The sequence below is a fragment of the Tamandua tetradactyla genome, chromosome 24 (assembly GCF_023851605.1).
Source record: "Tamandua tetradactyla isolate mTamTet1 chromosome 24, mTamTet1.pri, whole genome shotgun sequence".
NCBI classification, from domain to species: domain Eukaryota; kingdom Metazoa; phylum Chordata; class Mammalia; order Pilosa; family Myrmecophagidae; genus Tamandua; species Tamandua tetradactyla.
The window spans coordinates 2,434,341-2,457,567 of record NC_135350.1 but is presented as its reverse complement, the minus strand read 5'-3'; the positions used below and the strand labels follow the sequence as shown (position 1 = coordinate 2,457,567).

The 23,227-nt window shown below is 36.6% G+C and overlaps 1 protein-coding gene across 1 annotated transcript in view; it reads right to left on the bottom strand.

Moving 5' to 3' along the window:
* The window catches only part of PRSS12 (serine protease 12), a 116,849-nt gene that overhangs the window by 66,549 nt on the left and 27,073 nt on the right, over positions 1-23,227 (bottom strand). The window contains exons 3-6 of the mRNA XM_077142444.1: positions 14,430-14,608; positions 11,438-11,579; positions 8,348-8,544; positions 4,000-4,141 (exon numbers count right to left, since the gene is read on the bottom strand). Of these exons, the coding sequence (XP_076998559.1) occupies positions 4,000-4,141; positions 8,348-8,544; positions 11,438-11,579; positions 14,430-14,608 (660 nt within the window). The remainder of the gene's footprint in view (positions 1-3,999; positions 4,142-8,347; positions 8,545-11,437; positions 11,580-14,429; positions 14,609-23,227) is intronic.

Here is a 23,227-nt window from a genome sequence, read left to right as displayed (position 1 = left end):
ATTAGCTCATTTATGGTATTATTCAAGTTATTTGTTTCTTCATTGACCCCCTGTATAGATGGTCTATCTATTGATAAGACTGGTGTATTGAAATCTCCAAATATTTTGGTAGAGATGTCTATTTCTCCCTACAGTTTTGCCAGTGTTTACCTCATTTACTTAGGGGCACCATAGTTAGGTGCAAACATGTATGATTGTTATTTTTTCTTGGTACATTGCCCCTTTTATTAATATATAATGTCCTTCTTAGTTTCTTGTCTAGTTTGTAAAAGCTGCCAGAATGCAATATATCAGAAATGGAATGGCTTTTTAAAGGGGGAATTTATTAAGTTTTAAGTCTACAGTTCTAAGGCTGTGAAAATGTCCAAACTAAGGTATCCAGGAAAAGATACTTTGATTCAAGAAAAACCAGTGGGTCTGGAACCCCTCTGTGAGCTGGAGAGGCACTTGGAGACATCTGCCAGCTTTCTCCACCAGCTTCCTCAATGGCTTCCCCAGGGGCATTTTCTTTCTTCCCCAAAGGTCTCTGGCTGCGTGGGCTCTCCTAGTTCTAAAGTTCTTTTCAAAATGTTTCCCTCTTAAAGGACTCCAGCAAGCAACCCCACCTTGAGTGGGTGGAGACACATCTCCATGGAAACCACCTAATCAAAAGTTACCACCCACAACTGGGTGGATCACATCTCCATGGATATTCAAAAAGATCCCACCCAGCAATACTGAATAAGGATTAAAGGATGTGGTTTTTCTTCAAACCGGCAGAATTTATAACAGTTTTGCACTTAAAGTTTATTTTGTCTGCTATTAATATAGCTACCCAAGCTTGTTTTTTATTACTGTTTGTGTGGAATACTGTTTTCCAGCCTTTCACTTTCAACTTATGTCTTTTTGTCTAAGTTGAGTCTCTTGTAGACAGCATATATTTGGAGCATACATTTTTTTATCCATTTCTGCCAATTATTCAATTTTATTACTGTAAAGGCAGTACTTCTGCCAACCATTTTATCCTTTGGCTTTTATATATCATATCTTATTTGGTCTCTCATTTTACCCTTTTAGTTATTCTTACTGATAATCTTCATTTCTACACTCTACTCCAAGCCTCTCTCTCCTACATCTTCCTTTCAGCCTGCAGAATTCTCTTTAGTATTTCTTGTAGGTCAGGTCTCTTATTGATGACTTCTCTCAATTTCTTTTTATCTGTGAATATTTTAAACTCTCCCTCATTTTTAAAAGACTGTTTTGCTGGATAAAGAATTCTTGGCTGGCAGTTTTTCTCTTTCAGTACCTAAATATAATAAATCACTGCCTTCTTGCTTCTTCAGTTTCTGATAAGAAACTGGCCCTTAATCTTACATGCAGTTTCCTTGTATGTGACAAATTGCTTTTCTCTTGCTACTTTCAGAATTCCTCTTTATCTGTGGCATTTGTTAATCTGATTAGTATGTGTCTCAGAGTAGATCTATTAGGATTTATTCTGTTTGGAGTACGTTGAGCTTCACGTATATTTATGTCTGTCATAAGAGTTGAGAAATCTGGGGCGGTTATTTCCTCAAACATTCTTTCTGGCCCTTTTCCCTTCTTTCCTCCTTCTGGACACCAGCGACACTTTTGTGAACTCTTTGCTGTCATTCAGATCCCTGAGGCCCTGCTCAATGTCTCCATTCTTTTCTCTATCTGTTCTTCCATCTGTAAGATTCCAACTGTCCTATCTTCTAGTTTGCTGATTCTTTCTTCCGCCTGTTCAAATTCGTTGTTGTATGCCTCGAGTGTATTTTAAATCTCTTCTATTGTACCTTTCATTCCCATAATTTCTGTTATGTTTGTTTTCATACTTTCAACTTTCATACTTTCAGATTCTTAATACTTACCCGGTGTTTTCTTAATATCTTTTCTCTCTTTAGCCATATTTTCCTTCATCCTTGAGTTGCTTTAGGGCATTTGTTTGAATATCTGTGATTATTTGTTCCAAATTCTGTGTCTTCTCCAAAGTTTTAATTTGTTCCTTTGGGCCATATCTTCCTGTTTCTTAGAATGGCTTGTTATTTTTTTGCTGATGTCTAGGCATCTGATAATCTTGATGAGTTTAGTCTGAAGTTTAGTTTCTGTCTCTTGAGTTGGGTTTTATTGTTGATTGGCTTTGAGCTAAGGCTCTTCTTTGATACTTCGGTTCAACTTATTTTAGACCTTTAATATAGCCCATGTTTAACTGATAAGATTTTTTTCAGCTCCTCTTCATCTTATTCTCATCCTGACTATGCAGTACAATTTTTAAGATTGCAGTATTTGTTTAATTGTTTCACCCTCAGGGAAAGCTTTCTTTCCTCTGTTCCTTCTCTGAATCTTGATCTATTCTGTTTGTTCCTGTTTTGTACCTCTGGTTTTTTACATTCCTATCATGATCTCTAAGTGCTTTTGCCTGGAGGGCAAATTCTGGGAGGAGAGAATGTTCCCAATGTTTCCCACCAAAACAGGGCCAGAGACCCAAGAAGAAGATACAGACCATCTCTAAAGAGCTTGGGGAGAGGGTCAGGAAAGGTCCCAAAAGTCTTTTTGACAAGTCCCCAAAGCTGCACTTCCCTGGCCTGCCCAGCAGATGGTGCCCTTCTGCAAACTGTTCCCCCAGTGCACCCTAAGGATGCACTGAGTCTTTAAACCTCCTTTACCTCCTTTCCTGTTGGGGGTATGGTTGAAACAATGGCTGCGGCCTTCCATGGTCAAGGTGGGATGAAACAGCAGCTCAAAGAGGGGACCCAGAGATCCAAATTCACCAAAGAGGGGACCCAGAGATCAGTGCTTGGCCATGCCATGGTCTTCAGGAGGTGGAAGACCACAGCCTCAGCATCTTCAACTGAACACCAGAGGGCTACTAGAGCTATCATCATTCATGTAACACAAGCAATACATCTGAGGAGGGGGTTCTCCTGCTGATGGACGTGGTTCTAAGTTAAGGCACACCCAAATGAAGTGCTCAAAATCCAAGCCAGGAAACAAAAAGGACAGAAGCCTGAAACATATTATCTGCAAGTTTCTCCCACCCTGTTTCAAGCCTTCTCAAATTTACAAATCAAATCAATTACAAAAGAATTTTCAGGGGAAAAATGATTAAATATTTAAAAAAAAATTTAACTCTTGTTCTTTTCAATCAAGTTGAAAGCCAAAAAAAGAGAGAGAGAGAGAGAGAGAGAGAGAGAAAGGAAGGAAGGGAGGAAAAAATGATTGATATGCCATTGAAGCCGATTACTCACTCTCAACAGATTTTTGAGATTCTCCTCAATTCTTTAATATATTTTATTTTTGTCCTACAGTTTGACCTTTCCAATTTGTCTGATGTGGGGAAAGAATTGGGAATGCTCATGGACAGCTTCACAATTCACTATTTCCAAGAGTTAGAAGACAGGTAACCTGACGTAATAAGTTGTGAGGAAATCAAATGAAAATTCATGGATGTCCAATGGCTTTCCTCGTACCTAGGCCCATCTGATTCATAAGGACTAAAGAAGTTCCTGGAACACATGGTATATGAGCAGTGGCTTTCAAATTCCTTGATAATAAATTGTATTTCAATTCTAAAAACTTATGCCCATCTAAATTTCCCATTCTATTTCTTTCATATGCTCAGACAGTGAACAGAAGCATAGATATAATTTCAATAACTAAAGAGTCCTTCACAAGGTTACAATGGCATAAGATGAATCACCAAAAACAAATGAATGCCTTTGGCTAAAGGAAGCAACATTTTGTACAGTCAGAGTTATTAGACTAGTTTGTTATCAGATTTCTCATGTAATATAATGCATATTTCTTATAAGAAGATGGAAAACCTTAAACACACTCTACTTAGTACTTCTCTATAATTCTTAATCAAATGAGCATGCTGCTGCTATTATTTTAATTAAATAATAGAAATTAATTATAGGTTTAAAGTAGCTCATTAGAAGAAGCCTAAAAAATCAGTAATGTTTATCAAGGAACCATCCTAACCAATTAGGTTTTCCTTACTTGTAGCCAAGTTGTCGACAGATCACAGCTGCATTCTTATCAGACCAGCCATCATCGCAAATTGTTCCCCACTGGCCATTGATAAAAACTTCCACTCGTCCTTCTTTCTTATTTTCTCCATCCATCAGTCTGATGGGAAAACCTAAGTCACAATTCAAAGTATTCGAAAAGTTAAATGATTGAAATGATGTTAAAGCAAAAAAGACTTCAGAAAATACAATTACTTTTATAACAGCAGGAAAGTACTGCTTTTGAGAGAGAGAAGAGATGTCAATAAAGTATTATATCCACTTTTACTGTATCTTTTGAAGCCTTGAGATCAACGTGCTCATCATGCTTAACTTTTATCCCCAGCACTCGGAATAGTGCCCGGCATATAGAGGACATGTGATAGTTTGTTGAATGAATAAAGAATGAATGCTGGTGAACAAAGAATGAATGAATGAATGAGTCTCATAGCACTTTAAAAGTGTGGATTACTTTATTAACTAACTTCTAAATAGCAAAATAACATCAACTTACATTTACTTTTGTTTTATGCCTATTTATTTATCTGTGAACATAACCAAGTATTGATACTCCAAAGTAAAAGTTCAAGAAAAGAATAAAATTATATATCCTGGGCCTGTTACAGGTAACTGAAATGGTCTAATGTCTGTGAAGGAAGAAGAATTTTAAAAAAAGGAAAGGCACCCAACAGGGATAGTTTCCATTTAAAACTTCCCATTTACTACCAATTGCAAAGGAAGTGCTTAAACCACAAAAATTACTAAAACTTAAAAGTTGAGAAACTGATCTGTAAATTGAGTTTTACTTCAACTATTTAAATGAAGTGATTTGTAACATGCCCCATCTCTCTATCAACATTAATAGATGTGATGTTGTTTAACTGGAAGCCCTGACTGCAGCTTGTGCACTGTGATTTCCTAGATACCGAAGGATCTGAACTGCAGGGTCCCCAAGACTTAGTGGTAAGGACTTCAGGGATGTAATGGGGCACTGGTGAAATATCAGGAGAACCAAGCCTCCTGAGCCACTAAAGAGGTGGAAGTAGGCAGCTACAAAACAAAACATCATCTGATAAATGTTAACTCAACCCTATTGACAAATTGAAGTTACTGGATTGGCATTTGTTAAGTGAAAGAAAATCTTGTTAGTAAGACAGACACATCCTGCTTTTATTCCTCTGATCCATTTTTACGTCTCCATCCCTGGCTTCTGTCCCTGATGATGCTCCTCTCGTGGACAGGCAGGGTAGTAGCTTCGCCAGCGCAAAGTAGAGACGGATGTCCCAGAGTTGGACTGCTCGAAACAACAGCTGCCAAAATCAGGTTCATGTGCCTTCCTCTTTCATCCCCTTTCTGAGCAACATGCTACTTGCATTTGTAGAGTTCATTCAATCAACAAATAGCTATTGGATACCTAGCCTATACACTGCTTCATATTAGTTATGTCAAAATATATTGTATTTGAAACTTTATAATTCTTATTACTGTATTCTGAAATTTTAGGGTTCTTTAAAAGACAAAAAAAAAAGTAACCCCAAAAGCCAAATTCAAACAAATGAAACTATTTTCTCAAGGTTTTCAATTTTTACATTTTGGGATCTTTGGCCCCAAATTAAGAAAATATACGCACATTGAATTAGATCTTCATGTTCCATTCTAGCAGTTTTATGTTACTTGTTCATGAACCATAAAAATAAGAATTCTATTAAAATTATTTTTTTTAGAAAATGCCTAGTTCATGTAAATGTAAAGCCCCAGTGTATGTTTTTAAAACACAATTCATACTGCACAGGTGGCTCCGTGGTAGAATGCTCGCCTTTCATGCAGGAGACCTGGGTTCGATTCCTGGACCACACACCAGGAAAAAAAATTTTTTAAACACAATTCATAAACTATTTCTGAACCAAATTTTAGACACTCATTTTACAAAACCATTGGCTTTTCCATGCTTAAAAGACAGTTGAATGACAAAAGCCATTCTGTCTAAAAAGCCATCTGTCTACACCATCCCACCGTTTGGTTTTGTTGTTATTGTTGTAATGATATGAAACATTCTTTACTTCTAGATTTTTTGGGGGGGTGCATTGCCTGGGAATCTTATCATTATTTCTAAAATCTTAAAAAACATGTAAAGTGTTTGGGAAAATTAAGCAGTCCCATAGGTATATGGCATCTTTAATTATACATCACAAACTTTGATTTCTATTAGAACTTTCTTAATTTAGTTTTTTCTTTGATCTCATATATCTTTCAAAAATAATAATTTCCTAGAAAGCTATTAAAATCTAGCCTAAATAATAAAAGTCTAAGTTTATACCATAAAATTGGCTATGAGACAAGTTTACTATAAAAGAAATCTCTTAGGTCTAACTTTGAACCTTAGAATTAATGGTATATTAAAATGAGAAATCAGCATAATTATCATTCCAGAAATTTCCCCCAATTTCACACAGACATTAGCTGTGTTCTTACTAGGATTACTTTTACTGATATAGAGTATTTCTCTTGAGCATTCCATCTACCCAGATCCAAATACAGAAAGTGTCTAGTGAGCTGCAACAAATGTTTTGAGAACAGTTTTGTTCACATTTTAAGTTAATGTTCTTAAGTGATAGTTCAAATAGCTAAAAATAATCATAGCCCAACAGCTCATTACCGTACTGCCAAAGCAATAAGACCTCTCCATTGTTTCTTAAATGTCATTGTTTATATCACTATTCCATGATCTCCTCTTTTAAATATCCAGCACTTTTTGGTAAGTGGGAAAGTAATTATCTCTTTGAATGAAGAAATGTTAATATGATTCTATCCCAAAAGGGTATTTGGCTCAGATATAATGTTCTTTGGACAAAGGACTCCAGTTAATAGATACATTACTAAGATTAGAACCAAAGAGAATTTTAATAATGATCATATATTTTATTAATTATTGCTCTCAGCATTTTCAATTAAAAAAATACATCCAGGGTCCTAGAATTAAAAACACTTTCAGGATGACTGAAAAGATTAGCTGTCCTAACCATGCAGGTATTATCTAACCACACAGGCCTTCAGAGGATAAGATCACAGCATTTTGCTAAAAAAGCACATCTGAATAGTTTCCCAAATACCTGCCATCTGGGGCTGAGAAGATCCACGTCTAGCAAAACGTGTGCAATCATTGATCACACAACCCTGGGAGGATGGCACATTCTCCATAAGAAGAAGGGGAGCCAGGAGAAGGTGGACAAATGAAAAGACAAAAAAATTGGAAATGTGACCTGAAAGGTATGAAGTGAACACTGTATCTCTCCTTGATGGAATGTGTGATCTCACAGTTTAGAGGACCAGGCTTTGGCAAACATATGCTTTGACAAATTTAATGTATGCTACATCGTTAGCATTCAACGGTGAGATTCAAAAAGTTTTGTTATTATTATAACCTGAAGATTTTGGCTTCACTGTCTTAAAGTAGGAAGCTGCAAGAGGGGTTGACTCAACTCTGGGGTCAAAAGTGAGGAGAACCTGTGGTGATTTCAACTCATCAGCACCTAATCATAAATTAATACATATATAGATATATAACAGAGGTATAGTAGCCTCCTGACAAGTCTTTTGAATATTTATCTCTATATTTTTCATTCATATTTATTCTGCCCTCCTCTTGAAATGCTGTTTATAAAGGATGTTTAGTTGCCCTGTGCTCACAAGATCTTAATCTGTAAATATTTCAAGTCTGTGAGAGGGGCCAGTTCTCTTTTATCAGACTACAAGTCCAAAGGCGATGGCTTTCAAACATAATAGGATGTCTTATAAAGATGGGTTGGCTATTACTGATAACAATGAAAGAGCCATTCAGGAGCCCCCTGAAAACATGAAAGAGCTCAGGACAAGACAAGGCATAACTGGGAGCAATGAATGACAGGGTCTCAGGATTAAAGAAGAAATGAATCAAAGGGGAAGAGGTATGGCTGTGTATTATTTTTAATTCTGTTCCTAATGCTTATTAGAATCCAAGGTAAATAGGAATCAGTATGGGCGACCAAGAAATAGGGGAATGGACACTGCAGCTTCTTATTTCACATTTCAGATGCACAGGATTATAAACGTTTTACGTGAGAAACTTAGGCCTCCGGGTAAGAAGACAAATCTTGAGTGAATTTCATAACATTGGTGAAATTTATTTATTTAGGGTCACAAAAGGCTATTTTTCTGTGCATATGACTACTGAGAATTAGAATTATGGGAAATACACTTCTACCAAGCCAAGATGAGATACGCTTCAGTCCCCAGACCAGCAGTGATGGAAGGAGCAGCAGCTACTGAGTTATGGTTACTCAAGGGCTGGGGTAAGTTCTCACCCATGGAGAATCTGCGTCCACCTCTGCCAGGGTAGCAAGCGACACCCACATCCTCCCGATGGCTGCAGTCGTGCCTTCCCCACGGTGGCCGGGAACACTGAAGGAAGCTGGTTTCCTTTCCGGAGCAGCTGATGTCATCCAACCATATGGGCCCTGTGCTTTCTTCAAAATGGATTGCAGAAATTTGTTTGCCATATCTGTGGCAATAAAATAAACATTTTGCATAGGATTGCTGTCTTTTGCTTTAAGAACCACAGAACATAAAGCAAACAATCTAAGAGTCATGACTTCAAAGGATAAGTAAATATTCTTTCGCCTGTGTTGAGGACTCAGTTCTAAGAGCACTGTTCACTTCATCTCATATTTTGATCATCTTAACAATTTTTATTGATTTAGTGGGTGGCAGATGGATACTTAAGGCTTTTTCCTCATTTACTTCTGTGTATGGTCTATAATTTAACATGTCTACCGAAGAGAATGCAGAAAAAGATAACCTGGAATTCCTGGTTATTGATATAGTGCCATGGAAGGAACACAGTGAACCAGAAAGCAAGAAAACTCATTTTGTGTTTGCCTCTGATGAACAACTTGTGTGCATTTGGCTTTAACTGCTTTTCTAAGCCTTATTGGTATCCACGTCTCCAAAATAAAAAATAAAAAAAAAGTGTATTAGTTTAGTGATTCCTCAAGCACTGCACCCAATCCACCACAAAATTTGGATTTCAACCTATCAAAATGAAAAAATGACAATTTCTTAGCTTTTCATAAGATTATGTAAGTTCAAGTATATTTGGGTCCCAATTAACTTTGTAAAACTGTCTACAAAAAAACTCTAAATGTAAATATAATAGACGTATATGGTGTAGAAATAGAAAAGATCTGCAAAATAAAAAATTGTTAACTAAGTGGTCTGTAATTTCTTTCATCTTCCACCCAATTTTGTCTTCTTTTTTCAAAAGTAAAATCCAAAACTCCAGAAATCACTGAACTAAAAGGTCCTTTTTGAAGTGAATTTCAGTTCTAAAACATTTCTCTCTTACTCATAAATCTTACATCAATCATTTCCCTCAATGGATGCTATCATTTCTGTACTAACAATGTAAAGAGATGTTAATATCTGGCATGAATTTTCCTAATTGTTTTCCTGATCACTTATTTATTTTAAATTAAATAATTTTTAACAAGATAAACATTTTAATAAAACAATGCAAAAAAATGCAACTTTTAGTTAATCATTTGAAGGCTTTTTTAAATAGAAAAGCAATTAACCTAAATCCCATATTGCTATCATTTTCAATTTACACCATTTTTCCACAAAAGGCATCAACCTGATTATCAATCTGTCCATATCAACCATATAACAGATAAACAGGAAGTTATTTTACTTTGGAAATTCATTTGTACAAAGAAACTAAAAGTTTACCCTCTTTCTCATACTGAAAGAACACTCTTTTTCAGACATTCCTCTGTAAACCAAGAGTAAATGTAGCACATGCTTATACAGCTGTCTAAAACAATTAGTTAGAATATTTAACACATATTATTAAGAACAATTTTAGAACACTAAGTTCTGATACTCTATATGCAAGAAAAACAGCGTATTTTTTAAATAAAAAATGGATAAAAAGTAAGTGTCACTTAATTGTTTTCATTAATAAGGAAGGAAGTATAAACATAAATAATAAATAATATGATTTACAAAGCTCTAAATCTGTGAAACAGGATACATTTATCGTTCAAGGATTTACCTGAAGATGAGACAGCATCTATTAAATAATTATTATTTTTAAATGTCCATATCTATTTAGCTATTATGTCATATTCCTTGACCCAATAATTGTAATAATTACATTGCCAAAGAAAATTCAAAATATTAGGAAATTATGTGCAACTGTATATGATCTCTTGAGTTACAAAAGGAAAAAATTAAACTAACCTAAGAATTAAGTAAATTATTGTCTACACACTCAATAACAATTATTTATCATTAAAAATTATGACTAAATAGCAATATGAAAAAAGCAGAATACAAAAATTAACATGTCCACTACCAAAGCTGATATAAAATTATATACACAAAATATAATAGTGATGATGTAAGATTGGAAAAGCTGTAGGTAATTTTTTTCTCTTTTCCAAACTTTATCTGTTTTATATTACTTTTATAAATTTAAAAGTAAGTGTAAAACAAAGACATTGTCTAGCATGAATTAAAGGTACAAGTTTAAGGTCGAGTGAATGCTTGCAATTAACCCTACCTCAAGCTGAAATGGAATAATTGTGCCAATCATTTTAAAGTATGAGACATTTACTTCAAGCATGACAGAAATATGGAAAGCAAAAAAGAATGGGCATTCATGGGCCTCATTTAAATATTAACTCAAAGACATCATTTGCAGTCACGTCGACCAACTTAAGTCTTTACTCTGGAATGCATTATGTGTATGACAAGAAATATATTTCCCAAAGGGTGGTACTCAGCTTTAAGAGAGTGAGGTCAAGGGTGAGTTCTGAAGGTCATCTCATGACAAGAGGGCTGTTTTTCTCAAATAAAAGTGATAATTATAACCACATTCTGAGAGAGGCAATAATGTAACACCAAAGCATTTAACACTGGACTTCTTTGCAATTTTAGAAATAATGATGTCAGAACTAACAATAGCCAATAGTAGTGATACATCAGAATAAAATCCAGTATTCAAAGTATACAGTCTTACTTGAAAAGACACAAGGGACCTAGAAGTCACTCACAGCTTCCATCAATTATTCAAGAAGGGTGGTGGCAGAAAAAAAGGTAAATGAGAAAAACAGCAAGAGATGCTTACTCATCATCTTAGAATATATTATTGTTTTTTATTGTTGCATTGCCAGAGACAGATACATAAGATACATAGATAGAAACACGGAGATTAGATGAGTAGATATAGAAGACAGGTAGGTAGGTGGTTGATAGTAAATAGCATATAGGTAAATAGATGACAGATAACTTGTATTTAAAATATAGAAATCAGAAAATTACAAGTAGGGATTACAAAATGAGACTTTAAAAAAATATAATTTAGCTGCCTCAATAAGAGAAACAGATCTTACTTAAATCCCAGCAGTCGGCAAACGACGTACGTATTCAGTTCAGTCCAGCCGTCGTCACAGACAGTGCCCCACTGTCCCCTGTAGTACACTTCCAGACGACCCTCACAGCTTTCCTTTCCACCTGTAAGTCTGAGCGCCCCATCTGGGATGAAAAAGTACCCCATCTTAGAGAGATAAGCAACCCAGTTCTCACAGAAAGTCAAAACAGCATTTCCATTTCACCAGAAATATCACCACCAAAATCAGGCCTCTCTCTAGGTCTTTTATTAAACTTATATTAGGACTGTGCTTTACGAAGTCCTGAGGTCATTGAATTGTTCTGAAGTTTGGCATAATGCATATCTGTTCTAATATATTATTTCTGTTTTGTTTGTACTCCCTTTTTCTGAGTAGAAAAAATGCACTGCAACATTGTTTAAAAAAATCCACATTTCTCTGGATTCAACAATATTTCAGAAATTCATGTATCTTCAATCTCTTCAATTCTGAACAATGTTGATCATTTAAATTTTAAGACTAAGAAAGCATAGTAACAGAAATAGTTCAAAATTTTAGCTGCAAATGAAAAATACTGAAATATGAAGACAGAAAAAAGCTATTGTGGCTGAAGAGTCACTTAGCATGTCAATGCAAAATAATCCAAACACCCTCCAGTGAGACATGTAAATGATCTTGGGTGAAAGTCAAACTTTTCATAAATCTCTTTTAAAACTAATGCAGGTCTCTTTGCTAAAACAGACCAATTATTAGATCATACTTTATAGTTTGCAAATCACTGTTATCCATATTATCCTATTCGACCATCACAGTAATACTACAAGGCCGATAGAGCAAGTATTGTTATCCACATTGGAAAAAGAATGAAACAGAAGCTCAAGAAGATGAGCCTGGCTTAAATTATGTGTCCTAACAAGGGACTGGGGATCAAGAAGCCACGTCTTCTTTCCTGGCCCAAAGCTTTCTCCACTATTAAAAAATTGTCTTATGAATTGTTATTAATAGTAAATATAAATTTATTGCTTTGTTAGTAAAAGTAGCAACATGGTTTGAAATAAGTGAACAGGACATCAAGTCAATACTTGGTAGGCTCAAGGAGGTTTTTTCTTTGTTCTTTATTTTAGGGAACAAATTAAATCAACAATTTTTTTCAAGTTCTTTTTACTATGGAAGCAATGGATTTGTGACCCCAAATTTCACTTGCCTGATCATTGTGCTCTTTCTCTCCCCAAATGTGTACATGCATTCCCATATGCTCTCTTATAACACATGACATTTTGACAGGCATGCTCTGATTTGGGATAGCAGCAAAGTTAACTTGATCTCTTAAAAGTATGCTTTACAAAAAATGTTTATTTGGTACAAAATTTATATTTTGACCAGTGCATTTCCTAATATAATTTATGTAGACAGATTAATTGAATACCATAAGTGCATGGAACCTTGAGTAGGGCATGAGATTTTGTTGGTTTGTCCAGAGTGATGTCCTGATAAATCACAGTGACTTGAACAGTGAATAAAAACGTATATGCAAAGTCCCCTTCGGGGAATGGTGAGAACAGGGGAAAATTCAACTTTCCCAATTTGAATTCTTGATATTCTCATAAGCAGTGCGGGCAACCAAAGCTATAGGCTGAGCCCCCAATCTTGGGATTTGTTCATATGAAACTTAACCCCAAAAAGGATAGGTGAAGTCTACTTAAAATTAGGCCTAAGAGTCACCCCCAAGAGAACTCTTTTGTTGCTCAGATGTGGCCTCTCTCTCTCTCCAGCCAACACAGCAAGCAAACTCACTGCCTTCCCCCTGTCTACTTGGGAATGACTCCCAGGGGTGTGGACCTTCCTGGCAACATGGGACAGAAATCCTAGATTGAGCTGAGATTTAGCATCAAGGGATTGGGAACCCCCTAGAATGAGCTGAGACTCGGCATCAAGGGATTGAGAAAATATTCTCTACCAAAAAGGGGAAGAGAGAAATAAGATAAAATAAAATGTCAATGGCTGAGAGATTCCAAACAGTGTCAAGAGGTTATCCTGGAGGTTATTCTTATGCATTAAGTAGACATCACCATGCTAGCCAAGATGTAATGGAGAGGTTGGAGAGAACTGCCTGAAAATGTAAAGCTGTGTTCCAATAGCCATGTTTCTTGAAGATGGTTGCATAATGATATAGCTTTCACAATGTGACTGTGTGATTGTGAAAACCTTGTGTCTGATGCTCCTTTTATCTACCTTATCAACAGACAAGTAAAACACATGGAATAAAAATAAATAATAGGGGGAAAAATGTTAAAATAAATTTAGATTGAAATGCTAGTGATCAATGAAAGGTAGGGGTAAGGGGTATGGTATGTATGATTTTTTTTTCTATTGTCTTTTTATTTATTTTTCTGAATTGATGCAGATGTTCTAAAGAAATGATCATGATGATGAATATGCAACTATGTGATGATATTGTGAATTACTGATTATATATGTAGAATGGAATGATCATAAATTAAGAATGTTTGCATTTGTTTGTTGTTATATTTTTTAAAAAATTTAAAAATGATTTTAAAAAATACTTTTTAAGTGTGTTTTAATCAATGATCCCATCAATCCAGTTTTACTAATTATAAACACATTCTGAGAGCCAATACAAGTTAACAGACAAATTGACTATATCATTATAACACTTACCATCTGAAATTTACTATTATACACTGATTTTGAATATTGAGTATTATATATTACAACAAAATCATATTTTCTGTTCTAACATTACAGGACTAGATAGACTTAAAATGAAAAATTCAGAAATATTTCTGAATTGTTGAATCCAGATACTGCATTTTAATTTCCAATTTGGGTTAGAATATTTTTGTTTGTTTTCTTTGGGGACTTTGTTGATAAGTTCATTTAATAATATTAGCTACATTGAAGAACATGGCAGATGTGGCAAGCTCAAGTGATGCTGGGGACAAGGGTTGGCATACTAATTGGGTGAAATCCTCACCTGTTAGAGGGGTACAGGACACTCCAGCATCTTCTTTATGGCCACAATTATGTTCTCCCCAGGAACTCTTTGGACACTGCTCAATAGAAAGCTCATTCCCGGTACAGCGTACTTCGTCCAACATTACTGGACCAGATCCTTCCCCAAAATATGCCTGGTTCCATGCTTTGGCGATACCACTGAACAAAACATAAGAGCATAAGATTTCTGTATTAGACATCAAAGGTTGGTCTGGCTAGTTTCCTTTGCCCCTGATAAAGACATAGTTATGATTAATCCACACTTTCCCTTATCAACTCACTCCATAAACCATGCATACTTTCTGTATTTCTTTTGTTGTTTGTTTCGTTGGGTATGTCCAGCTGTTAAACATGTTCCAGAGGCTGCTACCTATACCCCATTAGGTAACCTTCCTTTCTTCATAAATAATGGAGCCTCACATTGTTAGGAGGGCAGTGATTACCCACAGCAAAAGCTACATTTCCCAGCTTCCCCTCTTTCCAGATGACTGAGTTTTGACCAGTGAAATGAAGGCTAACGTGTAATGTAACACTTTCAGGAAGTGACCTTGTTCCACTACCTCCTTCCTGCTGACTGGCTGGAGCTTAAGAAGCTGTCTTGGGTCACCAGGCGCCTTGTTAAGTATGGTAGAACTGCCAACAAGTAAGGCTCTAGTATCCTGATGACTGAAAAACTGCCCTACCAGCCTTAGGTTGGCTACCTCTGATCTCTTTTCTTGAAAAATATACTTCTGTCTTGTTTAAGCTGTTGTTATCTTGAGTTCTCTGCTACTCATAATTGAATCTATTTCCAGCTAAAGTATCTCTTCATTGGGATCTTTCATTTGTGCCAAATTTATATCTCTCACAATTCAAACTCATACTGTATTCTAAAAACCCTGATTTTGTTGAAGAAATTCATGACCACTTGTCAAAATGATTAATGACCTCAGAAACTGCATATTCAGCCCCTTTTAGCTTTTTAGTTTGTAGACAGATAGTAGGTAGGTCATAGATAGATGACAGATAGCTTGCTTGGTTTTCACTGTTATTGTATCTATTTTCTACTGATTATTTTAGTGGTCCTTTTCTAATAACACTAAAACTATCTCGAAGTTTTTACAACCAAAATACATTGGAGAAAAGTTAGTTTGCTAAATGGTTATATATCCCATTAATGGTAGTACTGTATGTCAACTTTGTGATGATGAAAAGAGCTCATTTGACTGATTTTACTAAACAATATGGATGTTTCTTTTAAGAGAATACACATCTGAAAAAGTCAAAACAACTGAAAGATAAATACCTCTTTAAATACCATTAAAGCAAATACTTAGGGAATGTTCTGTTATCACCAGACTCACTTTCTGTTTAAGATTCAAAGACTGTGCCAAGAGGAAGAATAAGGAATGTGTGTCGGAGAAGGTGTGGAGATGAGAGGAAAGGAAAAGCAGATTGCTCAAGGAAAATATTTTGGTGGAGTTAAAATTTTGAAACCTAGAATTCTGACACTTGAATCGCTATCTGGTATTTGTAGCACCAAAGTAATAAGACAAACATGAAAGAAAAAAAAAAAAACAAAGAATCTTAAAACAAATGATATTGTCAAAATCGCGAATGAATTTTTTGCTATGGAAATATGATGACAAGACAGAAAGCCAATTTCCAGTCCTCTGGAGAGGTCACAAATGCCTAACTAACAAGACTTTTTAAATTTATTTTTTATTTATTTATTTTATTTTTAACAAGAAGTTTTAAAACAAAGTTTTCCGTTGTTTCAAAATGTGTCTCCATATGCCTAGTACAATAGACGTGTTTAAATAGTTCATATAAAAATAAATAAAAATAAAAATAGTGCATATATTACTGACCATGCCTAAAGTTTATCCTCTTCAAGCTGAATCCTTGAAGAGGAAGCTATGGAAACAGGTCTTCGGGTTCAAACCTGAACTCTGCCTTTAACAAGCCGTGTTACCATGGGGAAGCTACGAAAATCTTCCAGGCCTAAGATGCTTGGTCTGAACAACAAGTTGATAATGGCTACCTTCAGGATTGTAAAACTTAAAACTCTGATGCAAAGTAGGAGCTCAGTAAAAGTAAGTTCCCTTTCCCTTTTTTGGCACTGTTAAAAGGGGTTGTCCCCCAAACCCCACTCCAGCCCACCCCACATTTGACAGTGAATGAAGGACACATCTTTCCTGCCAAGCAGTTTATCTAAAGACCACTTGGTATTTAGTCAAAATCACCACCACAGTTTTCAGCTTCCCCCATTCCCTGAGAGGTGGTCTGGGGCAGTGGTTAAAAAGAAGTCATTTAAATTCTTACAGGTTGCTGATTCTTTTGTTTGTTAATTTGTATTAAATTATTTATTGAAAGAAATTTTATGAGAATATTATGGAAGTAATTTGTAGCCTATAAGACATTAGACAAATGTGTTTTTATTTATTTATTTAAGGATTATAAGAAGATGGCCCAAAAGTTTAAGTTATGACTTAAACTACTCAACTTCTGATTCTTCTGGCAAGGACATAATCAGATAATGAGAGGCAAACATTTTCGAATGGGTCAATGCATACATAATATTTTATAGAAAATTAAACACAGTAGTGGCTAAAACAAACTTTTATTTTGTAATGGAAGCATTTACATTCCTAGAAAAACATTTTAAGCCAAAATGATCTTACAATAGCAGTGTACCGACTACGAAGAAATTTAAATGTTTTAAAGATGACACAGTGGAATACTCCCAAAGAAAATATTTTCATACAACATTTACACTAAATTGAACAAGAGAACTGTTTAAAATCCACAGAGAATAAAACTCTAGTTATGTACTGGCTGCGAGTAATTCCCAGACTTTGGGGGGCTTGAATAATTAAAATATGTTGTTTCAAATATGTTAATCTTTATGCAAATGTTGGCTTAAAAAAGAAGGGAAATGCTTGGAACTGTGTGCCTTAGATCAGTGGCTCCTTTTTAAAGGGAGAATCTAAGGTGGGAGAGAAGCAGCCTTTTAAAGCAGCCCCTACTCTAGTGCAGAGGTCAACAAACCATCAACCAGTGGGCAAATCTATGGCAAATCTACCTTCAGGTACCTTTTTTTTTTTAAACTTTTTTTATTGTATAGTATAACATATATACAAAGCAAAGAAATAAAAAAGCAATAATTTTCAAAGCACTCTTCAAAAATTGGTTCCAGGACAGATCCTAGAGTCTGTCATGGGCTACCATACGATTCTTTCATATTTTTCTTTCTAGCTACTCCAGATTATAGAATGTTAGGGTGCTTAAATACTTTTTTATCATCACAATCGACTTTTTTCCTTCTTTTTTTGTGAACAATAACATATACACAAAAAGCCATAAATTTCAAAGCACAACACCACAATTAGATGTAGAATATATTTCAGAGTTTGACGTGGGTTACAATTTCACAATTTAAGATTTTTACTTCTAGCTGCTCTAAGATACTGGAGACTAAAAGATATCAATTTAATGATTCAGCATTCATATTCATTTGTTAAGTCCTATCTGCTCTGTATAATTCCACCATCACCTTTGATCTTTCCATACCTCTCACTGGGGTTGTCTGGGCTATGGCAATTCTAAATTTTTGATATTGGAAAGGTCTGTCACTAATATCAGGTAAGGAGATAGAACTATCTGATGTTCTGGAGAGGCTGGGCTCAGTGTCGGGACTTATCTGGACCAGGGACCCATCTGGAGGTTGTAGGTTTCTGGAAAGTTATTCTAGCGCCTGGAAACCTTGTAGAATCTTTTAAATTGCCTTAGGTTTTCTTTAGGATTGGCTGGAATGGTCCTGGTTGGGGGTTGGCAAGTTATGACAGGCAGAAATGTCTACCTGAAGCTTGCATAAGAGCAACCTCCAGAGTAGCCTCTCAACTCTATTTGAACTCTCTCTGCCACTGATACTTCATTAATTACACTTCTTTCCCCCCATTTGGTCAGGATGGAATTGTTGATCTCACGGTGCCGGGTCTGGAGTCGTCCTTGGGCATCATCTCCCACGTTGCCAGGGAGACTTTCATGTCTGGATGTCATGTACCACGTAGGGGGGTGGGCAATGCCGGCCACCATTTTTGTTTGTTTGTTTGTTTGCTTGTTTGTGTGGGCAGGCACTGGGAATCGAACCCAGGTCCCTGGCATGGCAATCGACAATTCTGCCACTGAGACACCGTCACACTGCCCCCAACCACCTTTTTTATGTAGCCTGTGAGTTAAGAATGGTTTTTACCGTTTTCAATAGTTGACGAACTCAAAAGAAGAACACAGTTTGGGACATGAAAATCATATGAAATTCAAATTCCATTCTTCAGAAATTAAGTTTTACTGGAAAAAAAGCCTACTCATTCCTTACCTATTGTCTGAGGCTCCTCTTGCGCTGCAGTGGCAGAGTTGAATAGTTGCAAAGTCTAAAATGTTCAGTCTGGTTCTTTACAGAAAAAGTTTGACAACCCCTACTCTACAGGAAAGAGATTAATGAAAGCAAAAATAAAAACTGAGTTAGATAACACTGAGAGTTAGAGGAGGAGGAAAGCTGGAGGAGCGAAGATGGCTGATGCAGGTCATGGAGCAGCCAGTTAAGAAGCTTTAGAGAAAAGCAGGGTAACAGCCTCCCTGGATCTCTGCCCTGGGATGAGTGCCAGGGAAGAGAAATATCTATCAAAGAACATTTCAATGGGCTCAAATTCATTGCACTGGGATTAGGTGCTATAGGGAAATGGGGACCAATGTGGGAATTCAAAGTTTGGTCCTAAGCTCATAACAGAAATAAAATAAATTCCAGATGGTTTGAAGACCTAAATATTGAAAGACGGGAGGGAGAAAAGGAAGGAAGAAGGAGGGAGGAAAGGAAGAGGAAAGAAAGACAAAACGAAAAAGTTATTAGGATAAAATAATAGGAACATAGTTCTTATAATCTTGGGATAAGGAGGATTTCCTGAGCAAGAAAGGAAATTCTGAGGTCAAGCAAAAAAAAAAAGTGACACTTAACCACATACAAATTTAAAACTACTGACAGCAAAATACACCATAATCAGAGTCAAAAGATAAGCCAACAGGCTGAAAGGAATATTTGTGATACATAATAGCAACCCCCCAAATTCCTTGAAATTATTAACAATAATATTGTTATTATAATGAAAGGCAAAACAAGCAATTTAAAAATATAGGGCAATTGAAGGGTCAAACTGTTCACTGACTAGTAATTACCCATGACCCCTGGACACATGACAAACTCCACTAGTGGTCAAATTCAGACACCATGTGCGGATTTTTACCTACCGTATTTTCAGATTCAGCAGACTGGAACCATTTTCATAGACTATGGAGGCTAAGGCGCTTTCCCTGTGTGTTCCTCAGATTCAACTTGTTCTGGAAGGTCAGAGCTTGAGTGACGGGACATGAGCCAGTCCCCGGCCTCCCTCCGCCCGGCTTCCCAGCAGCAGGCTCAGCTCTCCCAAGGCTCCTCACCTCCCGTACTAACTTCTCAGTTATTCTGGGCCTGAGGGAGGAGATGGGGTGGGGACAGACAAGAGCTGAACCTACCCTCGGGACCTCCCACAGGTGGGCTCAGTTCTCCCCTCTTCCCTCCCTTTATAACCACTCATTCCCTACCCATTTTCTGCAGGCAAAAGACCACCTCTTCCCCATTCCTCCGTATCACATGGGAAGACGCCTTGGGCGGGTGGAGTGCTGAGGTCCTCTCCTTCCCAGACTGCACGGTTTATGAGTACCAGGGAAAAGGTGTGGGGAGCTCACCTTGAGGTTCCTGAGTGGGGGAAGAGCCGTCACCACCACCAGAAACCCTAGAGTTGACCCCTGCCCTCCCTCATGGCCTGGGCACAGGGTAATCAGGGCTGGGAATGGGGGAACTATGAGTACTTGGCCTCTGCCTGCTGCCCCGCCACCCAGCACTCCTCACCTGCCTCGCCCCTCCAGGGGTGAGGGTGGGGCGCCTCGTCATCTTGCACTGCCAAGGGATTTGGGGGTACGGAGGGAGAAGTTCTGGATTAAGCCACATGCCAGGAGGATGGGGGAAATGGGACAGACACTCCCTGCCCTTTAAGTGCACTTCTGTGGTTGAAGATAAACTATACTATCCCCAATCCCACAAAGGAAAAACCCTAAAATCATCCACTGTTTGGGAGTGACCCCAGATAAGCTGAGGTCAGGGCACTGAAACATACTGTGTTACAAATATGTCAATGACCATGTGACACAGGTTCTAGGAAAAAGCAAAAGGCCTGATTAATTGTCTGAATCGTGTGCCTTCCTTGAGGAAGAATACAGGATGGGAGGGTAGAAGCTGTGGAAATGCACTCTCCAAACACCACCAGCTGTTTCATTTTCTTCCTTACACATTTTTGTATTTTTCCCATTGTTTCATAAATATTTTAATGATTGCACAAAATGTTCAATAAAAATGAAATGATCTGCAATTTAAAAACTAATAGAACAAACTTAAGAATAAAAACATTACCCAGCCAATTATGATGTAAGACAAGCTAGGTTTTCTAGGCCAATTTTTGAGTTATGAAAATCAAGAGTAAATTTTAAAATTATTAATACTTATCCCCATTCCTTCAGCCAGTTGGTAATACACCCTGGTGCCCTGGACTGCACTGGGCTTTCAGGAGAATCCCAAGGAAACTGATGACCTTATTCTTAAAGAGATTTTACAACTGCGAAAAGCAACATTTAACTAAAAAAAAAAAGTAAGTCAAAGTAAGTGCTATGAGAATTCAGAATCAGATAACGCTATGGGTTCTTCGACCTTTCATTATGGAAATTTATCTACCCACCCCAGCCCTGACAGTTCAGCTGCTGCAATAGCTCCAGTGCTGGCCTACTTTCTTACTGTTCTGTCCCAGATGAAATCCTGGAGTGGGATTGCTCTGACATAATAAATTGAGTTGTTATTTTCTGTGTACTGTTATTTGACCTACATAATAACAGTCCTCGATAAACACTTACTGAATTGATATTTGTCGAATCCTTTCTCAAAACATTCTTAAGCCAGTTTAGCTAAACCAACTGTACTGGTTTAAAGTTGCTGTTGTTAATTTTCAGAAAGGCTGAATAAATAGCACCATCTGACTAACTTGATCCCCAAACTTAGCCTCGACTTTGAGGTTGACACACAATACTGCTAGGCAGCTATACTGTGCAAGAAAATTATTTGTTAGGTTTTAAAAGAATGGTTTTTTTTAACTGCAAATCTATTTGTGACATTTGTAAACTATGGAAGAAAAACTCATTTTTAATGATCGATATCCTAGTTTTTTTTCTATAAAACAATGCCCTCTATCTCTGACAGTGATATTTAATGTATATCATACATTTACCATATGAAAACACTGGTCTAATCCTCCCTATTACCCCATGATATTATTATCCCAGTTTACAAATGAGAAAATTGAGGTCCAGCAGTTAAATAATTTGCCCAAGATTGTGAGGCTATTAGGTGGTAAAGCTAAGTACTGAAACACTTCACTACCTTACAGCATCCTGGGGCATTTGAATTGATGTTCTATAGCCCCTGAAATCCAGTCTATCTAAAACATGGTCATTATCATTTACTCCCTAAAATTAACTTTCTTTCTCGGCCTCCCCATTTCTCTCAACCCCTATGTATGTATTAACACCTGCCTATTTTTTTTTTGCATGGGCAGGCACTGGGAATCAAACCCAGGTCTCCGGCATGGCAGGCGAGAAGTCTGCCTGCTGAGCCACTGTTGCACTGACCCCTGCCTAGTTTTTAGTAGCATAACATGAAAGAAAAAACCTTAACTTAGAAACCATGAACCTCAAGACTGCCTCTCCCTAACTGTGACTTCAGAGGCACCGGGTATTCTCACTGGGAGTAACTTTCTCTATTAAAGTCTCTTTCCAGTTCAGAGATTCCAGGTTGTCTTGATCATAAAGTTAATGAAACATCTTTTAAAACTTTAAATAAACAGTAAATAAGAGTAAAGAAGCAGTTTTAAGAATTTTTATTCTACCCCTCAAGAATATGGTTCTATTACGATAATTTTACATTAAAAAAAGAAACTAAGGTGGAAAAAGTTCCAGAATTTAAAAGTTTCTATGGAAACTATGGCACATCCACACAATATAATACAGTGTTACAGTAATGGTTACAAGAGCTGTGAAAGACATAGGAAAATGCTTTTAATGTTATGCACACAAAAAGAAATTCTTATTAAAATATCTACACCAGAAATTTCACTGGGTGCATATGCATTCTCAAGTTATCTAATTTTGTAGCATCTGGCCTTCTTTTCTTTCCCTCATCTTTCTCCACATTCTGGACTAATCAGATTTAAGCTCCATAAGTACAGTAATTCCTTTTGTACTGAGGAAGTCTGCCAGCTACCAAAATCTAGACATCATTAAAAGAGAAGGGTCAAAAAAGACAGCATCTCACAAAGAAACTGTAAGCACCACTCCAAGGAAGCATGATGTAGTTTCCCTCCGGGAATTCAACAAAGCAAATACAACTGAGATGAAATTTACTTAAAAACAAATCATAAATTGAGACAACAATTATGCTGTCTGCTATCAACCATATGCTATTACTTTCATCTGAAAGTACTTAGCCTTTAAGTGAGCAAAACAAATTATAAAGGAAAAGGAGTTGCAGAATATTGTTCCAATGCAAACTTATGAGAGAACTATAAAATCAAGTGAAAGAAACGTAAATGAACAATGTCAGCTCAAAGCATCAGAGTACTTGTAAAAAACCAAATCTCTACAAAGTTGAAATGTTAGTTGTTG